A 23,959-nucleotide genomic window follows, 5' to 3' on the forward strand; every position below is an offset into this window, starting at 1 on the left:
TGCCCAAGACTAGTAAGGGGGAGAGGTTGGGGGGAAGAAGAAACATGTGTTGAGGCCAATTTGCCCCCGCTGCGGGTGGCGGTATAAATCAGCGAGACCTTTCTGACAACGTGAGTCCAAAGCTTCATGCTGGGCTTACCCTTGGACGCAGCCATTCCTGTGTATCACAAGGAAATAATCAAGATCTCTGCAAAGGTGAATGGATTTTTATCCCTGTATGATTTATAATAGCAAGAGAAAGAAGTAACTTAAATGTCCAACAATGGTGGCAGTTTGGTAATTATCACACAGCCATGAAGTACAATGCAACTATTAAAAATTATGCTGCTGATAACTGTTTATTGACATCCGAATATTACATAATAAACTACTTTGTTGGAAAAAAAAAAGCAGAATGAAAAAGTATATAAATTATGGTGCCATTTTAATGCACAAAATGAAATATATATATGGCTACATTTATACACAAAGAAAGGTTCTCAAATAGCCACCAACATTGTTGACTTCGGTATCTAAGGGTGTGAGAGTATTCATGGTTTTGTTTTGTTTACATATTATTGTTTCTTAGCTTTCTACATTGAGCATGAATTCTTTTTATAGCCAGAAACAGAAACGACAAAGTTTCTTTTAGTATTTTTAAAAAATAAATATTTCTCCATCAAAAAGATACATTATGGGGCATCCCTCTTTTTTTTTTTTTTTTTTTAACACCAAAAACAAAGGAAGAGAAAAGAAGTAAGCTGAAAGAAGTAATTGAAAATTCTGAATATCCGAATTAAGCAGGGCCCTGGAGTCCTTTCTAGATAGTTTTGCTTTGAAAAAGCAAATAGGGCTGCATAGACCCTAAGGCTATTTATTTATTCCTTTCTTTAACCCCTACTACTTTATCAAATTCAGTAAGCATTAGTACCTGCTGTTACGTTATGTCAGGGGGCACTTTCTATTTGTCCGATACAGTGCCTTCCTCTTTATGTACTTGAGCACCTGCAGTCCTCACAGACACCTGTTGGGGCAACTTGTCCCTGCTTTTCAGAGGAAGAGAGAGAGGCAGAGTCCCCGGGCTGGAGCAGCCAGCGAAGATACCCAGCCAAGTCTCTGCCTGCCTCCAGGGCCCTTGCTCTTCCCACTTGACTTTGCATCCCGTGTGGGAAGTTTCTCATTGAGTGTTCCCTAGGCCTGGCTTCCTGAAGAACCACCCTGTTTAAAGACCCGGTATCTAGGCCTTCGGCAGAGATGAGAGCAGGGAGAAGGGAGGGCAGGTACCGAGAGGCTGTATGGCTTAGAAGGAACAGAAAGGAGGGAAGCTGTTGAAGTGGCCCGCCTGCTACCCCGAGAAACTCAGCCATCCACGGAGGACTGATGATGTCCGGTGACCCCGTCCAGATGCCTCGTCCAGCTTCGTGATGACAACTGCGTGACTCACCCTGTGGAATATCCTAAGAATGAGCAATGCCATCCCTGGCAGCGCTTGTGCGAAACTTGTGATGCTGCTGCTTTTAAGAGCGTGGAGTCATCCTTAGATGAGGCACTAAGGAGGAAGTGCCGCCCTGCCACTCTGTCGCCCCACCCTCGCTCTCCACGTGGGCCTCCTCGGGACGCTGTCTACAGGGGCACCCTGGGATTCTGACTACTTCCACTGTCGCCACCAGCCCGAGCTTGGGTGGGTGGGTAGCGACCGTCTTCCCCATCTTCCCGTTTGCTGTAACATCAAGCCTTCCGTTGACAGCGCCAGCTTTGCCTTGTGAGAACAATGGACAAACAGGCATCTCGTGTCGGCCTTCCCCGAAAGAAGAGGCTGGGGCTTCATGAAGGTTCATAAATGAGCCAGAGCCTCAGCATTGACGCCTCTGCTTGAACATAAAATTCTAACTTTTGGGCTGCGGGTAACTTGATACCTGTGGGCCTATTTGCCGCTGGTAACACAAGCCGAGCACCTCTGTACTTTTTCCGCGGGGGAGATTTGCTGTGCAGACACAGTGACAAGGCTGTGCTAATAGGGGAAATAATCCCGGGATAAAAGCCCCAGGACTTGAGGCATAGTACTTTCTTCTCTTTCCATTTGGTTGGCTCCTCTCTTCATTTTCACTTCTGTTTGGATCAGTGCCTTAGGATTTATAGATGGTACAAATACTGAGTCCTTAAATCTGCTTTTAATTTTAAAATAGAAGAACCATTTTTCAGGACAAGCCAACCATGTCCTAATCATAACAGTTAGCATCTAGTAAACAGTTACCCTGTGCCAAGATCTAATACACTGAGTACATTATGTGTATGATCGCCTTTAATTCTCACCAGCCCTGTGCGTTGTAGATAGTATTAATGACCCCCATTTTGCAGGCAAGAAAAATGAGGGACACAGAAGGTCAGTAAGCTTCCCAAGGTGACACGGCTAACAAGGGGCAGAACCAGTATCAGAGGGCTCCCAAACTGCTGCACTTAAGTGCTAGCTCATTCTTCTTAAGAACACCGTTTTCATTTAGAAGTCTGTTTACCAAGTATGACAGGTATTCTCTGAAAACAGACAACCCGTGAAGGTTTGAGAAGCTTCCAAACCATTTTTTTTTCTTATTTTCTATTTAATGTATGTTTATGAGATCATGGAACTGGGATTTTACCTGTTTCAACAGGTTCTAGGACCACGCACGCAAATTCCCTTGAAGCCTGCCTTCTTTGTGTGGGACATTTGCGGGTCCCTCGTGTCTGCCAGGCTTGTGAAGGGAGGGTCCTGGGGGCTTTGTGAGGACCCCCACCCCCACCCCCGCCACGTGGAAGCAGCTCAAACAGCAAGGAAGAGCGGAGGCTGCAGGCGTTAAGGAGAGCCCAGCCTCTGGGGTCCGGCTGCCTTCTCGGCTCTTAGGAAATTATCAACCTCTCTGACCTTCAGCCTAGCCCTCTGCAAAATCAGGGCAGCCCTTGCAGGATTATGGGCACAAGGCAGTGACAGAGGCAAGCCCCCAGCCCATGTCATAAGCATGTCGTAAGCACTCTTTCTACCAGTGGGAGCTGTTATTTTAGAATCGGGGCTTTGTGTCACTACATCTTGTCTCCGCAGAGGGACCCGTTTTGCACTTCACCCTGATCCTCCTTTTCCAGCTGTGAGGAGGCCACAGCCCCCTTAAATTTGAGCCCCAAAATGTAAAATGAGAGCACACCGACTCGCAGGATACTTTTCCAAACAACACCAACCCAGACGGATCCCTCCCTCCCTCAGAATTCCTTCAGTTCTTCTGACCAAATCACAGATTAGCCCTAAAAGTTTATTAATTCAGTGGATAAGAAGCTTACACATATTTGCAGAGCCAAAAATAATAATAAAATCCATGCAAACAAATCAAAGCCTTTAGAGAAACAGAATAATCGCCGAGGTGTTTTGCTAGCGAGTAGAGGACCGGTGTGTCCGTGTTTCCCGGGCGTTTCCAGAGTCGACTTAGAGACCAGTCGATACCAAGACCAGCGGGTCCCATCTCTGGTTGCTGTCAGGGCCGGCTCGGGGATAGCATTTTAAAAATGCAGATTCTTAGGCCCCAACCCTGCTGGACTCATCCAATTTCTTGCTAATGTGAGGGCTTTTCATTTTGGAAAGTTACAATTCCGTTCATTTTTGTGATCTGATCATTTATTATTTACAATATTCTTCCCCTCCAGGAGGATTCTCCTTTCCTGTCCATAGCTTCCTGGGAGAAGGACAGGAAGTCGGGGTATATTTAGAGCACTACTGTGCCACAGTAAGCCTGGGAGGCCCCAAGGAGGAGGAGGTGGTGGAGACGTACCGTGTGGGGTGTGGGATGGCACTGTAGAAAGTTGACCCTCACCGACGTTTCAGGTGGGTGTATTTGAAAACATGCACCGATGATTTCCGAGGGGAACTGGATGACCTAATGACATCGTCACCAGGGACACCTTTGCAAGTGAATTAACATAAATATAGTGACAAAAAGTAAGTGGGACTTCAGAAGTGGTCTACCTCACGTAGCGAAAGTGAGGGCAACGTAGGAAAAAGAGGTGCAGTAGCTGCGGTGTCCAGCTACTGTCGTGTGCTGGGTCCTGCAGGTAGCTGGAGATGTGGCAGGTCACCCACAGGGAGAGAGGTCCCCACACCGTTTGTTTGGGGCTTATGTGATTACTTTTTTCCAAAAAGAAACAAGCAACGTGCTTTTTTTTTAGGGCACACAGAAACTTCATTGAAAAGGCAAGCATTTGTTTCCCCAAACAGAAGGACTTTTTAGCTCTACCAAGAAGCAAATTTGCTGTTATCTGCTACTACCGGGAATTCTACTACAGGCAGGCCAGTGTTTAGTACTGATCTTCCTTCTTTCTCTCAAAATAGGGAGAAGTTCATTTCCCTAAGTTTCCATTAAGTTCACAACGTATTCTAGGAACAGGCTCCATGATTAAGCAAAGAGACTGTGAGGGAGCTTAGGAAGAAATGGGGGTGGGCTTTGTTTTAATCCCAAATGGTTAAAATGAAAAGATGCACTTTTAAAATAGTGAGCCCTCAGCAATCTGCCTGAGATCTCAGCTTGGAAGTCACCCCCAAAAGAAGCTGCCCTATCCACGGAATCCAAATCACCCCTACCCACCGTTCTTACCCGGGCACCTACTTTTACACTGCCCTGATTTTAATTTTTTTCATAGCTTTTAATGCCACCTAAAATTATCTTACTTGGTTGTTTACAAGTTTACTGTCTGTTTCACACACACACACATAGTGTTTCCTAAACTTTCATCACATTAATGATCATAGTATTATCAGAAAAAGATATTTGGAACATGCACCTCCAATATCTGTTTGTTTTCATTTACTTAGTCATGAAGTACCTACACCTACTTAGTAACTGTTATGCTACACATATCAGAAAAACATATGAAATGCAAATCTTGCAAGGGTCAGATATTAAACATGCAAACAGAAGCATTGGTATTTCTTTTTCGTCCTCCAGCAGCCTGGGTTCTCATAGCCTACCTACTTTTGAAGTTTACTGTACTTGAGCATAAGCTGCTGAGAGCAGAGCCTTGCTTGGCCTGTTTCTGCTGTGTTCCCAGTGCCTACAACTGTGCCTAGCACGCACGAGGTGCTCAGTAAATATTAGGTAAGTAAATATTGTTGAGCAGCAAACAAGGCGAAGGCACAATTCACTCTTCCAGGCTCCTAACAGCTAAGGCTTTACTCTGTCTTTGGAGGGCAGAAGGGAAAAAAAAAAAAAAAAAACCCTGCTTTATAGGGGTCAGAATGCCTTTCTAATACAATATGTGCTGAATAAGGGATTTGCTGTAATGATTCAAATCCTTCACCAAAGAGGTAATTACAACTTCCTTGATAAGAGCAGAGCTCAGACAGAGAGACAGGTGGTTTCTGGTTTCCTTTCTAACAGATGGCACGAATGGACCCGCTTATGAGGCTTTTGGAGGAAATTTGCTCATAAACAATCTTAACTATATTTCTTTATATCTCTTAACACGTGCTGCTTAAATACAGTGAAAAGGCTTCAGTAGGTGGAGAGGAAGAGCACCTGTGAGGAAGGATGATGCGGGCAGCAGGTGCAACCTGTCAGAAATGTACGAAGGAGGCTCTGTGCCTCAGGGAGTCTGGATCAGATTTTCCAAGTGCTTAAGGAAAAAAAAAAACTGTCAACCCAAAATTTTATATTCAAGAAAACTGTTCTTCAAAAAACAAAGGTGAAATACATTTCCAGACAATTTTTTAGAAGAAAAACATAGGATAAAATCTTTAGGTTAAGCAAAGATTTCTTACATATGACACCCAAAACACAATCCATAAAAGAAAAAAAAAATTTAATTGGACTTCATCAAAATTAAAGACCTTTGCCCTTCAAAAGACATCACTAAGAAAATGAAAAGAGAAGCCACAGACCAGGAAGATACATTTGCAAAGATTCTGTATCACTGATAAAGAACTTGCATCGAGAAGCTATGCAGAAGTCTTACCACTCAATCGGAAGATGACAGATATTCATAGAATGGAATATAATTAAGTAATAAACATGAATTTGCTACTTATACATGCTGCAGCATAGGCGAGCCTCAAAAACGTTACACTCGATGAAATAAGCCAGACACAAAAGAACACAAAATATGTGATTCTACTTTTGTGAATGTCCAGAAAAGGCAACTCTCTTAGGGTTACAATGCAGGCCATTGCTTGCCTGTGGCTGAGAATAGGGACAGGGCTTAACTGCAGTTGGCAGGAGGGACCTTTTTGGAGTGATGGAAACATTATCAAATGAATGTAGGTGATGGTTGCACAACTCTATCAAGTTACTAAAAGTTACACACTTAAAAGTGGGTGAATTTCACGGTGTATAGATCATACCTCAGAAAAGTTGTTTTAAGCTCTCTCAGGAATACTAAGTATTCTGTAAATGTTGATAGCTATTATTGTTTTTTTATTATGCTGTGGGTAGTATAGACAAATGATCTCAGAATGAAGAGGGAAAAACATTAAATGACTATGAACACCTTATTTGAATGGACAAATACATTTTTCATTAATTTAGCTCTTCAGAGTAATGAAACAGCTCTTTGGAAATCAGTAATGCCACACTTTTACAAGAGGGGAACAAAAGGATTGGTAGGCCAAGAACAAAAAGTTCCAAAATGTGAGCTTGGCGGTACTGAGATATCTGAGATAGTTTTAAATGGTGCATAGATGAACATTTTCTGTATTTTAAAAATAATGAGATTTTTTTTATTATTTACCATGGGCTAACATAAATGTTTACGTTTTATTAAGAAAAATATTACTATATTAAAAGTACACAATGTGCACAGATACGGCACGCATGAAATTTGGCAACGCGGCCCAGTGGTCAGGAAGAACAGCGATGCCAACGAGTGACTGAGAATGAACACGGAAGCACAGAAACTCATCCAAGTACCTGTCCAATGTGCCCGTCTCCCCCCACACACAGCAGAAACCAAGTGTCTGAAACTCCCCTTCTGTCATACTGGCCAGGCATGATCATCCTGGGTGGCTGTGTGTACAGCTGTCACGACAAGTCAGTTTATGACATCAGATAATTCTGATTTAGAAGCATCTGGCTTTCCTGTCTGCCAGTGGTCTTACCTAAGTTCGTTTCAGGTAAATCCATATTTATTTTCTTTTAACTAATTACTTTGATCAATGGAGTCTTTTTAAAAAATAATATATATATATATATATACACACACACACACACACACACATAGCCTTTAGATATTGTCCATTCCATAGAGACTTCTTGAGCATGCACAACGTGCAAGAGATACAAGAGGGGTGAGATAACTACAGTTCAAGCTAGGGTCAAGACCCTAAGAAAAATGCAGTCCTTGAGGAGTCAGAGGAGAAATATCTAACTCATTGTGGTACCTAAGAAGCCTCAGGAAGGAGGTCACACTGGAAAGGAGCCTTGAATGGTGGTTGGGGGCAAGAGGAGAGACATTTCAGGTGGGTACAACTGCAGCACCAAGAGCAAGAAGACGGCAAAGCTTAAAGCATGCCTGGCACAAGTACAGCAGTTTGCCCAGAACAGGGGTGCTTGCTTGTTGGTTCGTTTGCTTTCTGGCTTGTGAGATGAGAATGTTTTTCCATTGTTACCTTTTAAATGGTTATATATATATATATATACCTCTATAATATCCTTAGTTTTGCCCCTTGGCCCCCAAAATTCTAAACTACTTACTTTATGGCCCATTAAGGAAAGGTTTGCTGGCCTGGAGAGCCCTGGGGACTTGCAGGGAGGTGCTGAGTACCGACAGGATTTGTGGGGCCCTATTGTGCAAACCTTCATATGAGGAAACCCAGCTACCTTAAGGAAAAACGGAAGTTATAAGCTTACATTTTGGGAAGGCTTGGGGTGGATCTAGCCTCGAGCACAATTGGACCCAAGAGCCCAAATTATTATTTTGCGTCGCTTTTCTTCCTTCTTTTTTTTTTTAACTTCATTGGCAGACAGACGCTTGCCATGTAGTATGAAAAAAGATGTCTGGTTACCCTAAGCCAATACATTTAGGTATTGGATCCAGAAAGAAGAGCATTGATAAACAGTATTCCTCCCTTATCTGCGCCTTTGCTTTCCACAGTTTCAGTTACCCGCAGTCAAAAGCAGTCCAAATATATTAAATAGAAAATTCCAGAAATAGGCAATTCATAAGTTTTAAATTGCACGCTCTTCTGAGTAGCACTGATAAAATCTTATGCCCCAGGACCTGAATCATCCTTCCTCCCAGGTACCCATGCTGCAGCCACTACCTGCCTGTTAGTCACTTAGTGGCTCCTCTGTTATTATCAGATCAATTATCATGGTAGGTATTGCAGTTCTTGTGTTCAAGTCACCCTTATTTTACTTAATAGTGGCCCCAAAGCACAAGAGTGGTGATGCCAGCAATTGGAATATGCCAAAGAGAAGCCACAAAGTGCTTCTGCAAGTGAAAAGGTGAAAGTTCTCAACTTAATAAGGAAAAGAAAAAATACCATAATGCCGAGATTGCTAAGATCTACAGTACCATGAGATACTTTGAGAGAGACCACATTCGCATAACTTTTATTATAGTGTTTTATTATAATTATTCTATTTTATTGGTAGTAATTGTTAATCTCTTTGCATAATTTATAAATTAAACTTTATCATAGTTGTATATGTATCGGGGGAAAAAAAACCCCAGGGTTCAGTACCGTCCATGGTTTCAGGCATATGCACTAGGCATCTTGACATGTAGATAAGAGGGAGCTCCTTATCAGACCTCATGGATGAACAGTGATCAGTTAGTTACATGTCCATCCTTGAACCATCCACTGTGACCAGGGGAAAGGGGTATTCTGATTGGCCAGCCTGGATCACATGCCTGCCCCTGAAGTGAAATGAGTAGGACACTAGACCCATTTTGATCAGTTGGAGTAGAGAAGAACGTCTCTAAATGAACTGGAAGAGGAGTACAGAAGCTCTGAAATAAGCTGCAAGTATGTATTCCAGTCTACCAGGGTAAGGAATTTATTCTACAGTCAGTAGATAATGGAGAATTTATGAGTAGGAAAATGCTACTCATTCAACAACATTGAACAAATATCTATTAAGCTGTGTGTTTAGGAGGTATATGTACTTACAGTGTACAGTAGGGTAGGCTTGAATGGTAAAAGGTAAAGAAGCTATTCTAGAGATTCTCGTAATAGTCTAGGCGAGAAGACCTTTATCGTATGAATAATGGGGAAGTACTGAAGTGTTTTAAGCAAAGGAATGATGTAATCAGATTTGCGTTTTGAAACCATCAGCCAGAATGGTTTTCTTAAGTTAAGCACGTATGTTGGCAATCTTACTGGCAATGTATATTTGCTTGGTAACTCTTAGATTATCCAGAGTAAATTTGGATCCACCTTACATTTGAAAAAAATAACAATCGTGATTGTGTGAGATCAACATTAATGGTATTTTGCTGTGTCTGTTTCCACCAACTTCTCAGTGGATGTTTGGTTTTGAAGTACAAGAACTAGAGGAGAATATAAAAATCATTTTCCTTTGGGTTTGTTTTTATTCACAGATGTTAAAAGTCTTTTTTTCCAGTGGAAAGGGTGACTTTGCTGGAAAATCGTTTAAAGTTTTTTCCAGTCAAGTCAATAAGCTCCTCAGAACTAAACGAACAGGGGTGAAAATCACCGTGAAGCCTGGTGAGATTACATTTCTCCATGGCAGCCTGAGCCAGCCATTGTGGAGGGTGAGCCCGATGGCAGGCAGAGCGTGGGCTTCTGTGAATGGCAGCCCTGGAGGAGCCAGGGCCAGGCACGGAAGACACAAATGGAGTAGAGCAGAAGTTTGAATAGGTTGAAATCAGATCAGAAACAATTTTCCACGTGTTTATACTACTAACTAAGCGCAAGAATTAGAGGGAAGTCAGCTATTCACTATGGGAGAAAGAAAGGGAGTCCCAGACTGTTGGCCTTTTCATCGAAGTTAATCTCTCCTTATCTTTCTGCCTCATGTGTCTCCCACGGTATCCGGACCAAGGTTTGTACATTTGCAAGAGTTTAGCTTAGTTGTCCTGAACACTGTTCTTAGCAGAAGTCCTGCTTCCACTGCTGAAGGTTCTAAACATAGTGAAATATTTTAGGCTCCTTATGCAAGGAACCCCCTCTTCCTGGGGTTACTGTTAAAATGAAGTATCTTGGGCCACACTGCTGCTAATTTTAGATACTCCTTTGTTTTCAGCGGTGGACATTTAGATTATTATTAAATCTTTTCCCCTTCCCTTCCTCCCCCAGCCCAAACAGGAAATATTCCCTGAAAGTAGACCATATAGAAAAGTATGCCAGATGGCCAGTGCCGTTAACATGCTGTCCAGCTTACTGAGATTGCTGCATCAGCGATGACCTTGATTTCCCCATGCCCGAGTGACAGGAAGAGACCATTGATTTACTGTAATACCTTTACCAAAATGTAAAAAACTCTTTAGAGCAGTCAACATAATTTCTCAGAGAGGCAGGCAGAGAAACCGAGTAAGTTGGCAGCTGCAACCTAAACCATGGATTGGTGCAAAAAAAGACTGATCTGTCACTTGGCCTCTATTAAACGTCCTTCTGGGGAGTAAAAGTAGCAGTTTTCATGGCTGGGAGATTATTTTTTCTGATAACATTTATTAATTTTTATTTATAAATGTAACATATTAATTGCAGAAAATATGGGAAATATTTTTTTAAATCCCAAAAACTGTAAGTGTGTGAAGGCAGGGGGCATATGGGAACACTCTCTGTGCTTTCTGTTCAATTATGCTGTGAACCTAAAGGTACTCTCAAAGAGAAAGTCTATTTGTTAATAAAAGGGAAAAAAAGCACAAAGATAGAGGTAGTTACCTTCAATGTCATCACTATCACCCAGAGAATGCTTGTTAGTATGTTGATATACTTAATATCCACGAGTATGTTTTAAGATAGATTTGAACATATGTAAAAATGTACATGAAAGCTAAATACACAGCTTAACAAATGACTATTTATTCAGGGGTTCTCAAACTTTTTAAACAGGGGGCCAGTTCACTGTCCCTCAGACCGTTGGAGGGCCGTGGGAGAGTGCGGGTACATTCTACACATGCGCACTGTGGGCCCGGGACGAGCCGGCCGCTAAGCAGGACAGGCAACGGCGACAAAAACACTGGGCGGGCCGGATAAATGTCCTTGGCAGGCCGCATGTGGCCCAAGGGCCGTAGTTTGGGGACACCTGATTAGCAGATACCCATGGAACCCCCACCCAGGTTAGCGGGGTTAAGTGTAACCTCACCAGTGTCCATGTCTCTTGATTTCTCTCCCCCACCACAGTCCTCTCTTCCCAAAAGGGTAACTGCTATTCTAATGTTTATGGTAAGCAATTCTCTTATTTTTACTTCATAAATATAACCAGTTCTTGTTATTTGCAATAGCTATGTCCGATAAAGCCACTGCAAACACTGAATTAGTGAGTACGGAGCCATTGTCCCTAGGGGAAACACAGGATGAGGTTCCTGCAAGCCTCTGGTCAGGACATTTGCGTCCACGGATAGGCACGTAACCTTGTTTTATATGCATTATATTTCTGTTTAAAGACACCTTATTTAATATGACTGTTGATTTATCAACACTGAACTCATGACCAACAACATCATACCTCATGCCTGAAGCCGGTCCAAGCACACGTTTTCTCTGTATGTCACATTCCAGCCTTCTTGTGCTTAGGAAGACTGGACAGTGCTTCAGCTGTGTACTTGGGAGCTATTTTAAATGGCAAAGTCACCATCAAAGAGCACAAAAATGTGGCACTAAATAGACCTCAAACAGACACTTGTTTACAATATAGGAGCAGAAACAAGAAGGCAGAGCTGTGCTCTGTTTGACCTTAGCCGGGGGGTGTGCACGTTGGGTGACTCAAGTTTTTCATTGCTCTATGTGTGTTCTCAAGTGACCTCAAAAACATCCCAAGTGTTGATTTTGAGGTAACAGGTAAATTTTAGTGAATAGGCAAATTTGCAAATAAAGAATCTGGAAATAATGAGGATAGGCTGTTTGTATCCTTACATGCAATATTCTGGGTTTTTTTTGTTTTGTTTTGTTTTGTTTTTTGTTTTTTTTGTTTTTTTTTTTGAGTCTGGCTTCTCTTGCTCAACAGTTTTTAAGAGTCATTTGTGTCACTGTAGTTCATTTGCATTATTGTAGAATGCACCATTGCATATTCATTATTATACATTAATACTAAAGTTATTCATACTACTTTTGCTGAAAGGTTAGATTTCCAATTTTTGCTTTCAGAAATAATTTGCTCTATGCATTATTGTTCTTGTTGTTGTTGTTGGGTTTTTTTGTTTTGTTTTGTTTTGTTGAGAAAGGGTCTCACTCTGTTGCCTGCGCTAGAGTGCAGTAGCACAGTCATAGCTCACCGCAACCTCAAAACTGCTGGGTTCAAGCAATTGTCCTATGTCAGCCTCAGCCTCCCGAGTAGCTGGGACTACAGGCACATGCCACCATGCCTGGCTAATTTTTTTATTTTTTTAATTTTTGTAGAGACAGGGTCTCACAAATGCTAGGATTACAGATATGAGCCACCAGGCCCAGCCTGTGTACACTCTTGTACGTGTCTCCCAATGCACACATACCCACGTTTCCCTAGAGTGTGTGTCTGAGAATGGAACTGCTATGTCATAGGGAATGATATCTTCACCCTTGCTAGATAATGCCAAACTATTTTCCAAAATGCTTACAGCAGTTTTCACCCTTCCTCCAGCAAAATACGAGTTGCAGATGTTCCATATCCTCATAAACACCCAATATGTTCAGCATTTTGATGCTAGTTATTTAGTCATTCTGGTGGGTGTGAAAATCATCACACTGTGGTTTTAACCTTCATTTCCTGCATCACAGAAAAAAGCAGGCGCCTTTTCTTTTGAATTTTCCCTTTTAATATCCCTATTCAAGTTTTTTGCCCATTTCCCACTTGGTTGTCTTTTTCTCACCTGTCATTAAGAGTTCTTTACCCAGTCTAGTTATGAGCCCCTTGTTCATTTATGTGTTGCAGGCTGCCTTTGCACTCTTTCAATGTTTTTTGATAAATAAAAATTATTAATTTAAATGTAGTCATGTTTATCAGTATTTTCCTTGACGGTTAGTTCGCACATTTTATGCCCTGTTGGATAAATTCCAACCCCAACTTCCTGGGGTTATTCTCTTCTGAAATCTTTCCTGTTTGCCTTTGACATTTAGATCTGTAATGCATCTGGAAGGCATTTGTTATGTGTGGTGTGGGTAGGGGGTCAAGTGTCATTTTTTCCATACAGATAACCACTTACTCTGCCACAATTTATAGAAGAGCACTTTCCACTATTATTAGAAAATAGCACAGGCCCATGATACATTTCAAACACTATGAACGAATGTAAAATAAAAGTGAACGTCCAGTCCATGTCTTTGACCCTGTTCCCCATTCTCCATCCCCTGAGGCAGTTATAGTTTCTTGCCCGAAGATTTAAGAATCATGTTTAAGCATCCCTGGGATTATAATAATGGCTTTAAGTTACGCCTTGGAACAGTAAAAGATTGAATGCAGCAGCGCCATTGCTTTCCTTTCATTTTTATGTTCTAGTGGGCGAATTTGTTTTTGCAAGTACAATATCTTCATTATCTATAGAATGATAATTGCACTACAGTTGATTTAAGATAGTTTTGTGCCTTCCAAGGAGGGATTGGGATTTTTTAGCAGCCATTCAAATCTTTTGAAATAGCAAATGTTTTCCTGTAGACATTTTATAATACTCCCAGGATGTTTTAACATTTTCTTACAAATAACTTTGTAAATTGTAAAAATTTTTAGTTGAAAGGGAATAAATACATTTCATTTCAAGAACTCATTCTGGTGTGCCTGAAATATGGTATTGGAAAAGATTGAGGGGCTATACTTAGGTCCGCAGGAAAGAATACTAAGCTCAGTAAATATTGTGAGCAGTGACACACAATAGAGGCCTTTGGCCTTTCTGGTCCTTTCCCTTGTGGGGTTTTTTTTTTTTTTTTTTGGTTCAATAAGCAATTGAACTAGGACTATTGTCCGGTCGTATTTATTTCCAATCCAGAGTTTTCCCCTTTACCCCTTATTTCTGTATTATTCTGTGGGAGAGGATTCAAACTATTGACTTGGGGAACCTTAAGGACAATGGATGCCCTATTCTAAGATTGTGAATTTTATTCAAACCATGGAATTACTTGCCATTCCTATACCCATCCCATCTGAGTTTAAAATGGACTTAAAATTTCAGACATTTTTTTAAAAGCTGGAAGACAGAACCACTGCACTGGAGATTAGTCAAACTATTTTTAAAGCAAATTATTAAAAAGTATTTTAAAAAGCAATTACCTATAATCCTTAAGACCTTAAGGGGATTTTACCAGTTAGTCTTATTAAAATAGGAAACACAACTGTCACTGAATAAAAATGCATCTTAAATTATATTAGATGAGAGAGAATCTGTAAATACATGTGCACACTAGTAATAGAAAAGCACACAGAACAGTGAAGTTCACAGGCATGTGTATTTTTTTCTCACTTATAAAGTTCTACAGCACATACTGAAAGTTCAGGAGGTTGAGACGTATATAGGATTTCTGTGTTGTAAAAGCTTGAGTTGACACACGTAAGGAATATATGTCTTCAGATCTTCAGCAGATGAAAATTGGTTTTTGTGTCATTAGCAGAAATTCACTACTAGCTAGTTTACCATTATTCCTTTTTGGCCTTATTTCCTTGACTAAAGGTTGATCCCCTCAGCCTTGATTTCCCTTAAGACATAAAAGGATGTTTTCCAAGGAAGAAGAATTCACTGACACTGTATTAGATTAGCTAGAATTTTTGTAGATTTTCATGGAATTTTCTTTTCTTTCTTATTATAGGAGGAAAATAAAAGCAACTGCCCCCTCCCTTGATTGAATAGCAAGCACCACCCCCAGCTCCAAGTCTAATCTGGACAGGGACAGACAGAGCACTGGGCCGGTGACCCAAGGCCCAGCCCAGGCCTGACTCTATGACTGGGAACATGGGCGACAGGCCACAGGCTCCTGCATGGCACATGCCAATTTTGTGACTTCTCTGCAGTATGATGTTGCTGCACGACTTTTTGGCCTCTCCTTGCGTACCTCCTCCCTGCTACTGAGTCCTATTTTTGAGAGTCGTAGCCCGAGCTACAAGTCCACGACTCCCTGTTTCTCTGGGAGCAGCTATGCCATTTGACTAGCAGGCGTCCTCAAACTACGGCCCGCGGGCCACATGTGGGTTTTTTTGCCCGTTTGTTTTTTTTACTTCAAAATAAGATATGTGCAGTGTGCATACGAATTTGTTCATAGTTTTTTTTTAAACTATAGTCCGGCCCTCCAATGGTCTGAGGGACAGTGAACTGGCCCCCTGTTTAAAAAGTTTGAGGACCCCTGGACTAGGGTCTAACGTCTCCAGTTTGTAGATGTCTGACTCTTCTATCCTCCGGCCTGCCTCCTTCCCAGAACTACCTTCTTGTCAGAATGCCCTTTGGAGAGTTAGACATTGCTGCTGCGTGGAAGCAGAACCCGGGAAGGGAACTGTATACATTTGTCCATCACTGGGAAGGCTTAGGAAAGACAAGAGTCCAAGGTGACCTTTATAAACTGAAAACAATGCCCATAAATTTTTTTTTTTAATGATACTGCTCAATGCCGATAATGATGTGACAGTGAGAAGGAATTCCCAGTGTCGGTGAGAATGCAGTTTGGTTAGGACCTTTCGAAAAAGCTATTTGGCAGGACATGTCAAGACCCTTAAAAGAAACTGCTAGCCTTTGACCCACTAATTGTACTTCCAGGAATTTATGCCAAGGAAACAAATGAGACTCAGGCAGTGATCCTCCGTGAGGATGTGAGTTGCGGCTCTATTTATAATAGCTAAAGGGGGACAGTAATCTGAATGCACACAACAGGAGAATGGTTACATAAATCATGGTATGCCACACAATAGAATGCCCTGTGGCAACATTTAAAATATACCTCAGACTTTTTAAACAGGGGGCCAGAAAACAAATAAATAAAATAAAAATAAAAAAGATAAAGAAGAAAATATTTTTAATTTAAATAAATAAAATATATCAAAGGCTATTTAATGACATCAGAAAATACCTTACTATATTAAATGAACGAAACAGGCTATGAACTATGTATGTAGTATTATCCCCCCCCCAAAAAAAAAAGTGAGGAGGAATATGCCAAGACGTTAATGGAAATTATCAGTGGTATACATTATGTGTGATTTTGCTGCTTTTCTTCTTGCTTTTTGGTATTTTCCCTTTCTTTACAAAGGCCCTCTGTCATTTCGACGGTCAGAATTTCAAAAGATTAGCTTTCCTCTATAACGGGTCCCTTAGTCGTCCGGTGAGGGCCCCTCTCCTCTCGAGGCAGCTCCGCCACTGTGGCGTGGAGACCGCAGAGGGTCTGCCACGGCCGTCGCCAGTTTGGGAGCCTGCCCGGGCCGCCCCGCCACCGCCCAGCAGGCATGCCCTGGCGGCTGCAGCAGACGTGCCATCATTCAAGTGAGTCACCGCAGCAGGGTGTCAAGCTGATGATATTGCCACACACTGTACTTGAACTATCAGCCGCAACCCAGCCTGCTGCCAAGCCTTTTTAGCCTTATCTTCCCAAACCGTTATTCTTCTACTGTCCGATGAATGTCAGAGGGACTGACTTGGGTGACTGGGACTGTCTGACCCCCTTTGAGGACACCTTGGGCCAGCAAACTAAAGCTGAGGCAATCCTTCTAGTTGAATTTAAGCCAGACCGGCGAACGTTCCCCCCGTGCTAATGATCAAGCTGGGCCGTTGCTGTAGCAGAGCCTTGGTGTGGGGGCCTGGCAGAACCCCGGGGATATTTTTTGGGTGCTGGAGCGTTCTGTTTTCGATGCTCCCAGCTGGGCTCAGGATTGTAGAGAGGGCTGAAGGGGTCATCTGCTAAAACTGTAGTTACAAAATTATTTTCTCCTATTTTAATCTCAACCGTTTGTTATCCTTGGCCTCATTAGTGGGAAAAGGGTTTGAGAAGTCAATATTGGCGCTTTCAGAGCCAAGAATGAAATTGACAGTTGCTTTTTTTTTTTTTTTGTCTGTTTTGGTTTGGTTTGGTTTTTTTTGGGGGGGGGCTGGCAAGAATTTTTTGTCTACTGCTGTCATTTTTAGGTAACCTACAGGCAGACACTTCTGTAGTGAAAGGAGAATTTAAGACTATGCAGAGTCTTGGGCCATCATCCTCATCATCCCTGAGCATCTTATATCCCACACACGTGTTCTCTGAGTATGAGAACACACGCTCGTGCTCATGTAGCTTTGCATCCGAACTAAAATACGTGCTCTTTATTTCTTGGAGGAGCATTTGTATGTTTATAGTCCTTCTGTTGCTACAGGCATCATTGTGCTCTATAAAAATTTGCAGTAGTATTGTTGATAGTGAGGTTTTGTTGACATGCCTCTAAAGTACAAATAAACAAAAGGCATAATTCCTTGAGTAGTTTTAAGAAAACCATAGAAGTACTATGGAGTATGCATTTTACTATTACACGAAGACACAGTGGTGATGAATTTTAAATTGTGGTCATTTTATAGCACATCAGTGTTATTGCCATGACTAAAACATAAACAAACAAAGGCAATTCTGTTGTTAAAAATTGCAGTTGATACTCTGGCAGTTGACATGGGGATTGACGAGTAAGTTCTTACAACAGTTACGAATACCCTGCATTCCAGCCGCACCCCCAGATCATTGCAGCCATGTACTACTGGCCAAGAACCACTCAGATATCTGAGGATGTGAAAAACATCTAGAACCCACATTGTATTCATGGAGTATGTTCCCAACTATGCCTTTAGCCAAAGGCATAATTCTTGGTACAGATGGAGTAGGAAGCTGGAGGTGTCTCCTACTTATACAAGTCATTTAAAAAAAGAAAAAAAAAAAAAGATGTAAAGACTTTTTTAAATTGTCCCGTGGTGACCATTGGCCAAAGGAATAGATGAGTCCTGGTTTCGGGGCCTGGGCAGTTCTCTTGAACCTCCAAAAGATCCCGGTCCTGCTTGGGTTCTTGGGCTTGGCCACAGTTCGGAAATGGTTGCCAGGCCAGCCTTGCCTAGTAGGAGGTTTTGTAGTCAGACAGGGTTGTGGTGAGAGGACTGAGAAAGCAAGGCTTGTCTTGCCAGCAGCAACTATGGAAGAAACCAGACAGTAGAAAAGTAGCTAACACTTCTTCTAGGACTAGAGACAGAGTCAAGTGAAAGCAGGTATTAAACTAATAATAGAAGCAGCTTATCCCTGGGCTGATGGATCTTGCTATCTTACATTACAGTTGTTTTTTCATCTGTCCCATCTTGTCAAATATGTTTTAAGCTTTAGACGTCAGGGATTTTGGCAAATTCCTCTTATTGTCTTGATCATACTAGGTGCTCTTTGATTAGTCTTTGCTGGATTAAGAAAATTTTTTTTTTTAAAAATGAGTTGTAGTCTTTGAATATGAATCCCATCTGCTATATGAACCTACCAGACAGAACACTGGAGGCAGGATTGGGGATTTTGTTGGAATTTACAGTATGTTGAGTCTGTCTGTTGCTGTATTCCCATTTTCCCTTGCAAATATGGTAGGCATCTAAGGGAACCTCATAGCAGAAGATCTGTGATGCTGTGATGGGGTCTATAAAGAAGCTTGGCAAAGCCGAGAGGAACAGAGCAAGTCCTGCTACCGCAGAGGGAGGAGCAAGAGCCCTGGGCTTGGAGTCAGGGGATGGGGTTTGAACCTCAGCCCTGTGACTTACAGGCTGGGTGCCCACATGCAAGCTTCCCCTGAGCCCACATTTCCACATCTGTGAAATGGAAATTATAATAGCGCCCATTTGTGGGCTCATCGGGTAGGTTAAATGAAATCTGTTAACGCAATAATTTGTAGAATAACTACAGGCACTATTTTAGACAATGGAGATGTAGCAGTAAACAGAATAGACAAAAATCTCTGCACTTCATAGAATGTATATTCTAGAACATAATACACATAATAGCATTTAGTAAGTGTTTCAGCACATTTGTCTGAAGCTCTTTGAAGTGGGTTTCTATTGTATATTAACATAGGTGTTTGTGTTACCACGGTAGGTAATTAGGGCCATCATTGGGTCTCATGGCTGAATTGGCACAACCCTGGGGAAGTCCCATTAAGTAGGAACTTCGTGTGCTCTCGCTAAGTCCCGCTGTGCTTAGAAAGTCCGTTCCCCTTCAATTGAGTGCCTGTTGTTTTCACCTCCCTAAAGTGCTTCCTGCAGCAGTCCGGCAGTCGGCTGAGATTCAGGGGCTGCAGGTGGCGTTGTGGCTAGATGGTTTCCACCTTCTCTCAGTCTCCGTGTTTGCGCTCTCTGCGACTTAATGAGATCTCACAGAGTTGCCAAGGTGTTTGTGTAACTGGTAGAAGTAAGTCAGAGGGCTGGCGTGACCGGTTATTATACAATCCACAAACCATATTTCAGCAAGTCATTTCCAATTTTCCTCTCTAAACCTTTGATTAGCCACCCATCAAAGAACAAAATGGACACATTGAAGGTTCCAGGTTATTTGTTTTTTCATTGCCTTCCTTTTGGGGCTTTTTCTCCGAGCATCACAATGCGCAAAATCCAGGAAGAGGGGAAGCGCAGGCCTAGACAGCAAACCCGGGCGAACCGCCGCTGCTGGGAACTGCACGCCGCCTCCTGAGACGTGTGCGTCCATACTCGCCTCCATCTGCTGCCATCTTCCTGGTGCGGTGTTTCGGATCTCCGCCGGCATGCATCCCATTTAGTTAAAAATGCAAACAGGAAATTATTTTCTGGCTGAATGACCTTTGTGGCCCAGAAGAAAAAAAAATGTCATTTTTGCTGAGACATAACTTTCAAGCACTCCCACATCCCACCCCCATGGCAGTGGAAGCCACAGGCTCGTTGTAAGCTCACCCCTGCCTCGGAACAAGGCTGGTGATAGGATATGGCGCAGGAACTCCTGTACATGGGTTCTGGGCGCCTGTCACCAACGGCCAGAGGCGCCATGGCCATGAGCGCAGCATCTCCTATCACCTGGAAAGCAGGTGTCCTGCAGGGCACAGCCTGTCTGTGCTCCAAGGAATTGCAGGACGGGCATCGCTTGGACAAGAGCTTTGCTCTGGAGCAACGTGACGCGGCACTGGCAACAGTCGCCGGGTCTCAGGGGCGCTCTGCCCTGCTCCCGTTCCCCATCATCTGGCCTCCCCTGACCTCCCGTGCTCCCAGTGTGGTCTCCCCTGTGTGCTGACGAGTTTTCTGGTTGTTGTGTCTTGCAGCCCCCCGAATCCAAGCCCAACTTCACCCCTCTCGCCATCCTGGCCCATGTTCTCGGCACCATCCAGCCCTATGCCCACCTCATCCACGTCCGGCGACTCATCCCCCGCCAGGTCTGTTGCAGGGTTTGTTTGGTTTTCTGTTGCTGCTGTTGTTCTCTCATTGGCTTGGTCCTCTCTTCATGCAGTGTTCAGCCTGCTCGTCAACTTTGTTCCCTGCCATCCAAACCTGCACTTGCTTTTTGACAGGCCAGAAGCAGCGGTTCGTGAGGACTCCAGGTAAAATCTCGGATGATGACCGATCTGTTCCCGTGTATCCAAAGCTGGTCGGGGACAACGGGGGGCTGCCTCTGCTCTCCTCTGGTTCCATCCTAAGCGACCAAAGCCCAGGAGGGACCATTTGCATGAACCAGCATGGCATTTTCCACAACCTTTTTAACCCTAACTCTGGTTTCTGAATTAATCTCTGGTGCCTGGTGTTTGGAGAAAGAGCACCTCCCGAATAAGGTGCTTGTTTCGATGGTGGCTCTCCGAGTGGCGTGGGCTCTCGGTGCTTCGGTGCGAGATCATATAAGCGGGAAGAGTGTTGAGACATGTGCTGGCCTTTTCTTCTCTCATTTTTATTAGGTAGCATCAGGCAACACTTATGTATGGGCTTGGGCCACTGGCCATGAGCAGTGACACCTAGTCTCTGAGACCAGATCCACTGGGTGAGAGACGAGCATAACAAAGAATAGAAGCTCACGACATGAAGCCATTTCTCTTACATTGCTCATGGCTTGTGCCTCCTTGTCCTCCACATACTCCAGGACTCAGCCGTGCTCCCAGCCTGCTTCTGTCTGTGTGTCAGGAACCCCGAGCTCTCATGGGAGCGGGCACCACCGCTTTCCGAGGGTGAGCAGCTTGACCTAGTTCCTCTCCCCAGAGCCACGCTATAGTTCTCCCTGCTTCCGCGACGTCCAGACTCAAGTGCCCCAGTTCCTAGCCCTTGCGCTCTTTGAAGAAAAAGAAGCTCTTTTAAATCCAGGAAAAGAACCCAGGAAAGCTCCTGCAGGATGCCGCTGCTGTGAGCTGCTGAGCACGGGGATCTCTGGCACTTAGGCTCCGCTGTCAGAAAGCTGACGTGCGGAGCCCAGTTATAAGCACCATGAGCATTCTGGGCTTTGGCAGTATTTTCTCGTCCATCTTTTTCTCCTAAGGGGTGGATCCAGCAGAGAGCCTTAAATAATTTATAAAGCCGAGTCTCACTTTAAAAAAAAAAAAGAAAACCCCAAGCTATTTATATACACAGATACATATATTCCTTTACCCCCACCAGACACTTTCAAATCCATCATTTCATTCTACCCTCTTGTGAGAATGAGAAGAGAAATGGCCTGAACCCCATTATACAAAAGGAAAACTAAGGCACAGCAAGGTGACTTGGGCGCAGTCACATGATTAAATGAGAGCCAATCCAGGGTTCAGGACGTCTCCCCTCAACCCAGCACTCCTTCCTCGAAATGTGGGCAACCCCAATTTTAAGTTTCTCTGTAGCTCCCAGTCCCAGGCCCTGGCCTGCTCATTTAGGTTCGATATAGTTTTCTCCCTAGCTTTATCCTGGATGATAGGAAAGATAGCTTTTCAGTATTTTTTTTTTCTTACTCTATAAATAAGGTAAGAAAAAAAAAAAGTACCATATTTTCCTGACATAGCATCCAAATTATTTCCTAATTATTTCTTAGGCATCTTCTGGGCATTTTGAGAGACACTCATTTTCTAGGATACCAGAAATGGAATGGATTATTCTGGTTAGAATAATCAGAATTATTGATGCCTCATGGCGGCCCCATGAGGACCTGAACCAGAGCAAACTGCAGAAACCAGAGACAGCCACCTTCCAAAATGCCTCACTAGTTAGAGAGGCCTGGGCACTAGGAGACTGTGCCTCCTTCATTTTCATTGAAAGGGAGTAAATTCTCCAAAACATTGGCCCCTTGGACAAAATGCGTTAAAGGACTCAGGGCAGTGGAATCATTCAGCTAAAAACTTGACACGGACCCTCTGCTGTGAGAGTTCTACATTTTTCGTGTCTCTGAGCTGTGGGACCCTGTTGCTTGTCCAAGTATCTCTTCATCTCCCCAAAATATGTCCAGCTTGTTTTTTCCTTCAGCTACTCCTTCCCACCTCCCCACATCATTTCCAGATTGGCAGAGGACAGTCCGTGGCAATAGAATCTGCTCACCTGGTGTGCTTGGCGTCATGGTTACTCAGCACTGCCCTCTCTGGTCATTGTTAGGATAGCACCACTTGGACATCCTTTAGGAAGCTGCCATTTTGAAATAGGCAAGGCCTTGTAGGGCTTGGGATTGGCTGTCACTGAGCTAAGTGTGTGCCAGCGTGAGCACAGACAGGGACGCTGCGGGGATCTAGCCCATCAGAGGAACAGAGAGAACTCAAACCCCCTAACTGCTATTGCAGTGTACAGCTGGGGGGTGGGGAGGGGTGCCACACCCATTATTCAGGTCCAGTGGGGCCTTCCCCCAAATCTGCTTTTAGAACATGAAGCTTCAGATTTCCTTCCCTGGACAAAAGCTTTTAAAAACAAATACTACATTAGTCCCAATTAGTGATCCCATGAACTTCTGCATGATGTCTCCTTCTAGAAATGGCTTCCTGCCCTCTCTTCAAACCGTTTTTTAGAGCTTGTTTGTTCGGGCTCAGGAATGCAGCTGCCTCTTGCAGCACTGCAGGGGAGGAGCACTGGAGGAGCATTTCCTTCCCGTTCCCCTTTCCTTCCTCGCGCCCACTCCCCTCCCCCAGAAAAGCCCTTCTTAGCCCCTAAACCCATAACTTGCATTTGCACAGGGGCTACTGGAAATTGGGCCTAAACGATCGAGCCGCTGCCACCTGCCAGTCTAGCTGGCCCCACCCCCCTGTCACGATGCCACGCACTGGAGAGTGGGCTGTCGTTCTGCAGAGCCTGCAAGGGCATTTGAGGGAAGCGACTGGGAGTGCTTTCCAGGCCCAGTGCCACGCTCAGAGGCGACAGTTGAAAGGGAACTAGCACAAGGATCCACGCTCGTCCCTGCCCTTAAAGGGCCCAGCTGAGGTCCCAGGGGCTCCGTGGCAGGCTGGCTGTGTCCAGTGTTGAGGTGCACGGCAGGGAAAAGGGAGCCAAAGAACCAAGGATGCTTGGTGTGGATTTTTAATTGTTTTAACCAAAGCCAAAGCCTTACAAATACAACCTGTCTGCCAACAGGATCTGTTTGGGTAGGAACCCTAGCTAAAACAAACCGCTCAAGGCTTCTGAGAGGGAGTTATGGGACACGGGCTTGCTGGGCTGACAAACTTTTTAAAAGATAAGACTTTGCCCTGGGTCCGGTTGCCGGATTTAGCAAATAAGATAAAAATACAGCATACTCAGTTAAATTTGAATTGTAGATAAACAAGAAATAATTTTTCAGTATATATATGTCCTAGATATTGGCTGGGACATATATATACACACACACTAAAAAATTATTTGTTGTTTATCAGAAATCAAACTGCAACTAGGTGTCCTATATTTTATCTGGCAACTCTACTCCTGGGGAACAGGTGTGGCCCCTTTTAAAAGCACCTCTTCTGTCGTCCCTCCCAATCTGTGCCCAGCC

The 23,959-nt window shown here is 43.5% G+C and overlaps 1 protein-coding gene across 3 annotated transcripts in view; it reads left to right on the forward strand.

Annotated features, from left to right (window-relative positions):
* Positions 1 to 23,959, forward strand: part of ARHGAP26 (Rho GTPase activating protein 26) — a 427,310-nt gene that overhangs the window by 364,570 nt on the left and 38,781 nt on the right. For 2 of the 3 annotated variants that reach the window (XM_075996167.1, XM_012748774.3), the window contains exon 21: positions 20,328 to 20,438. The exons of the other annotated variant lie outside the window; for it this stretch is intronic. In XM_075996167.1, the coding sequence (XP_075852282.1) occupies positions 20,328 to 20,438 (111 nt within the window). The remainder of the gene's footprint in view (positions 1 to 20,327; positions 20,439 to 23,959) is intronic. 3 annotated transcript variants of the gene reach the window in all.

Source organism: Microcebus murinus, chromosome 21 (assembly GCF_040939455.1).
Source record: "Microcebus murinus isolate Inina chromosome 21, M.murinus_Inina_mat1.0, whole genome shotgun sequence".
Taxonomy (NCBI): domain Eukaryota; kingdom Metazoa; phylum Chordata; class Mammalia; order Primates; family Cheirogaleidae; genus Microcebus; species Microcebus murinus.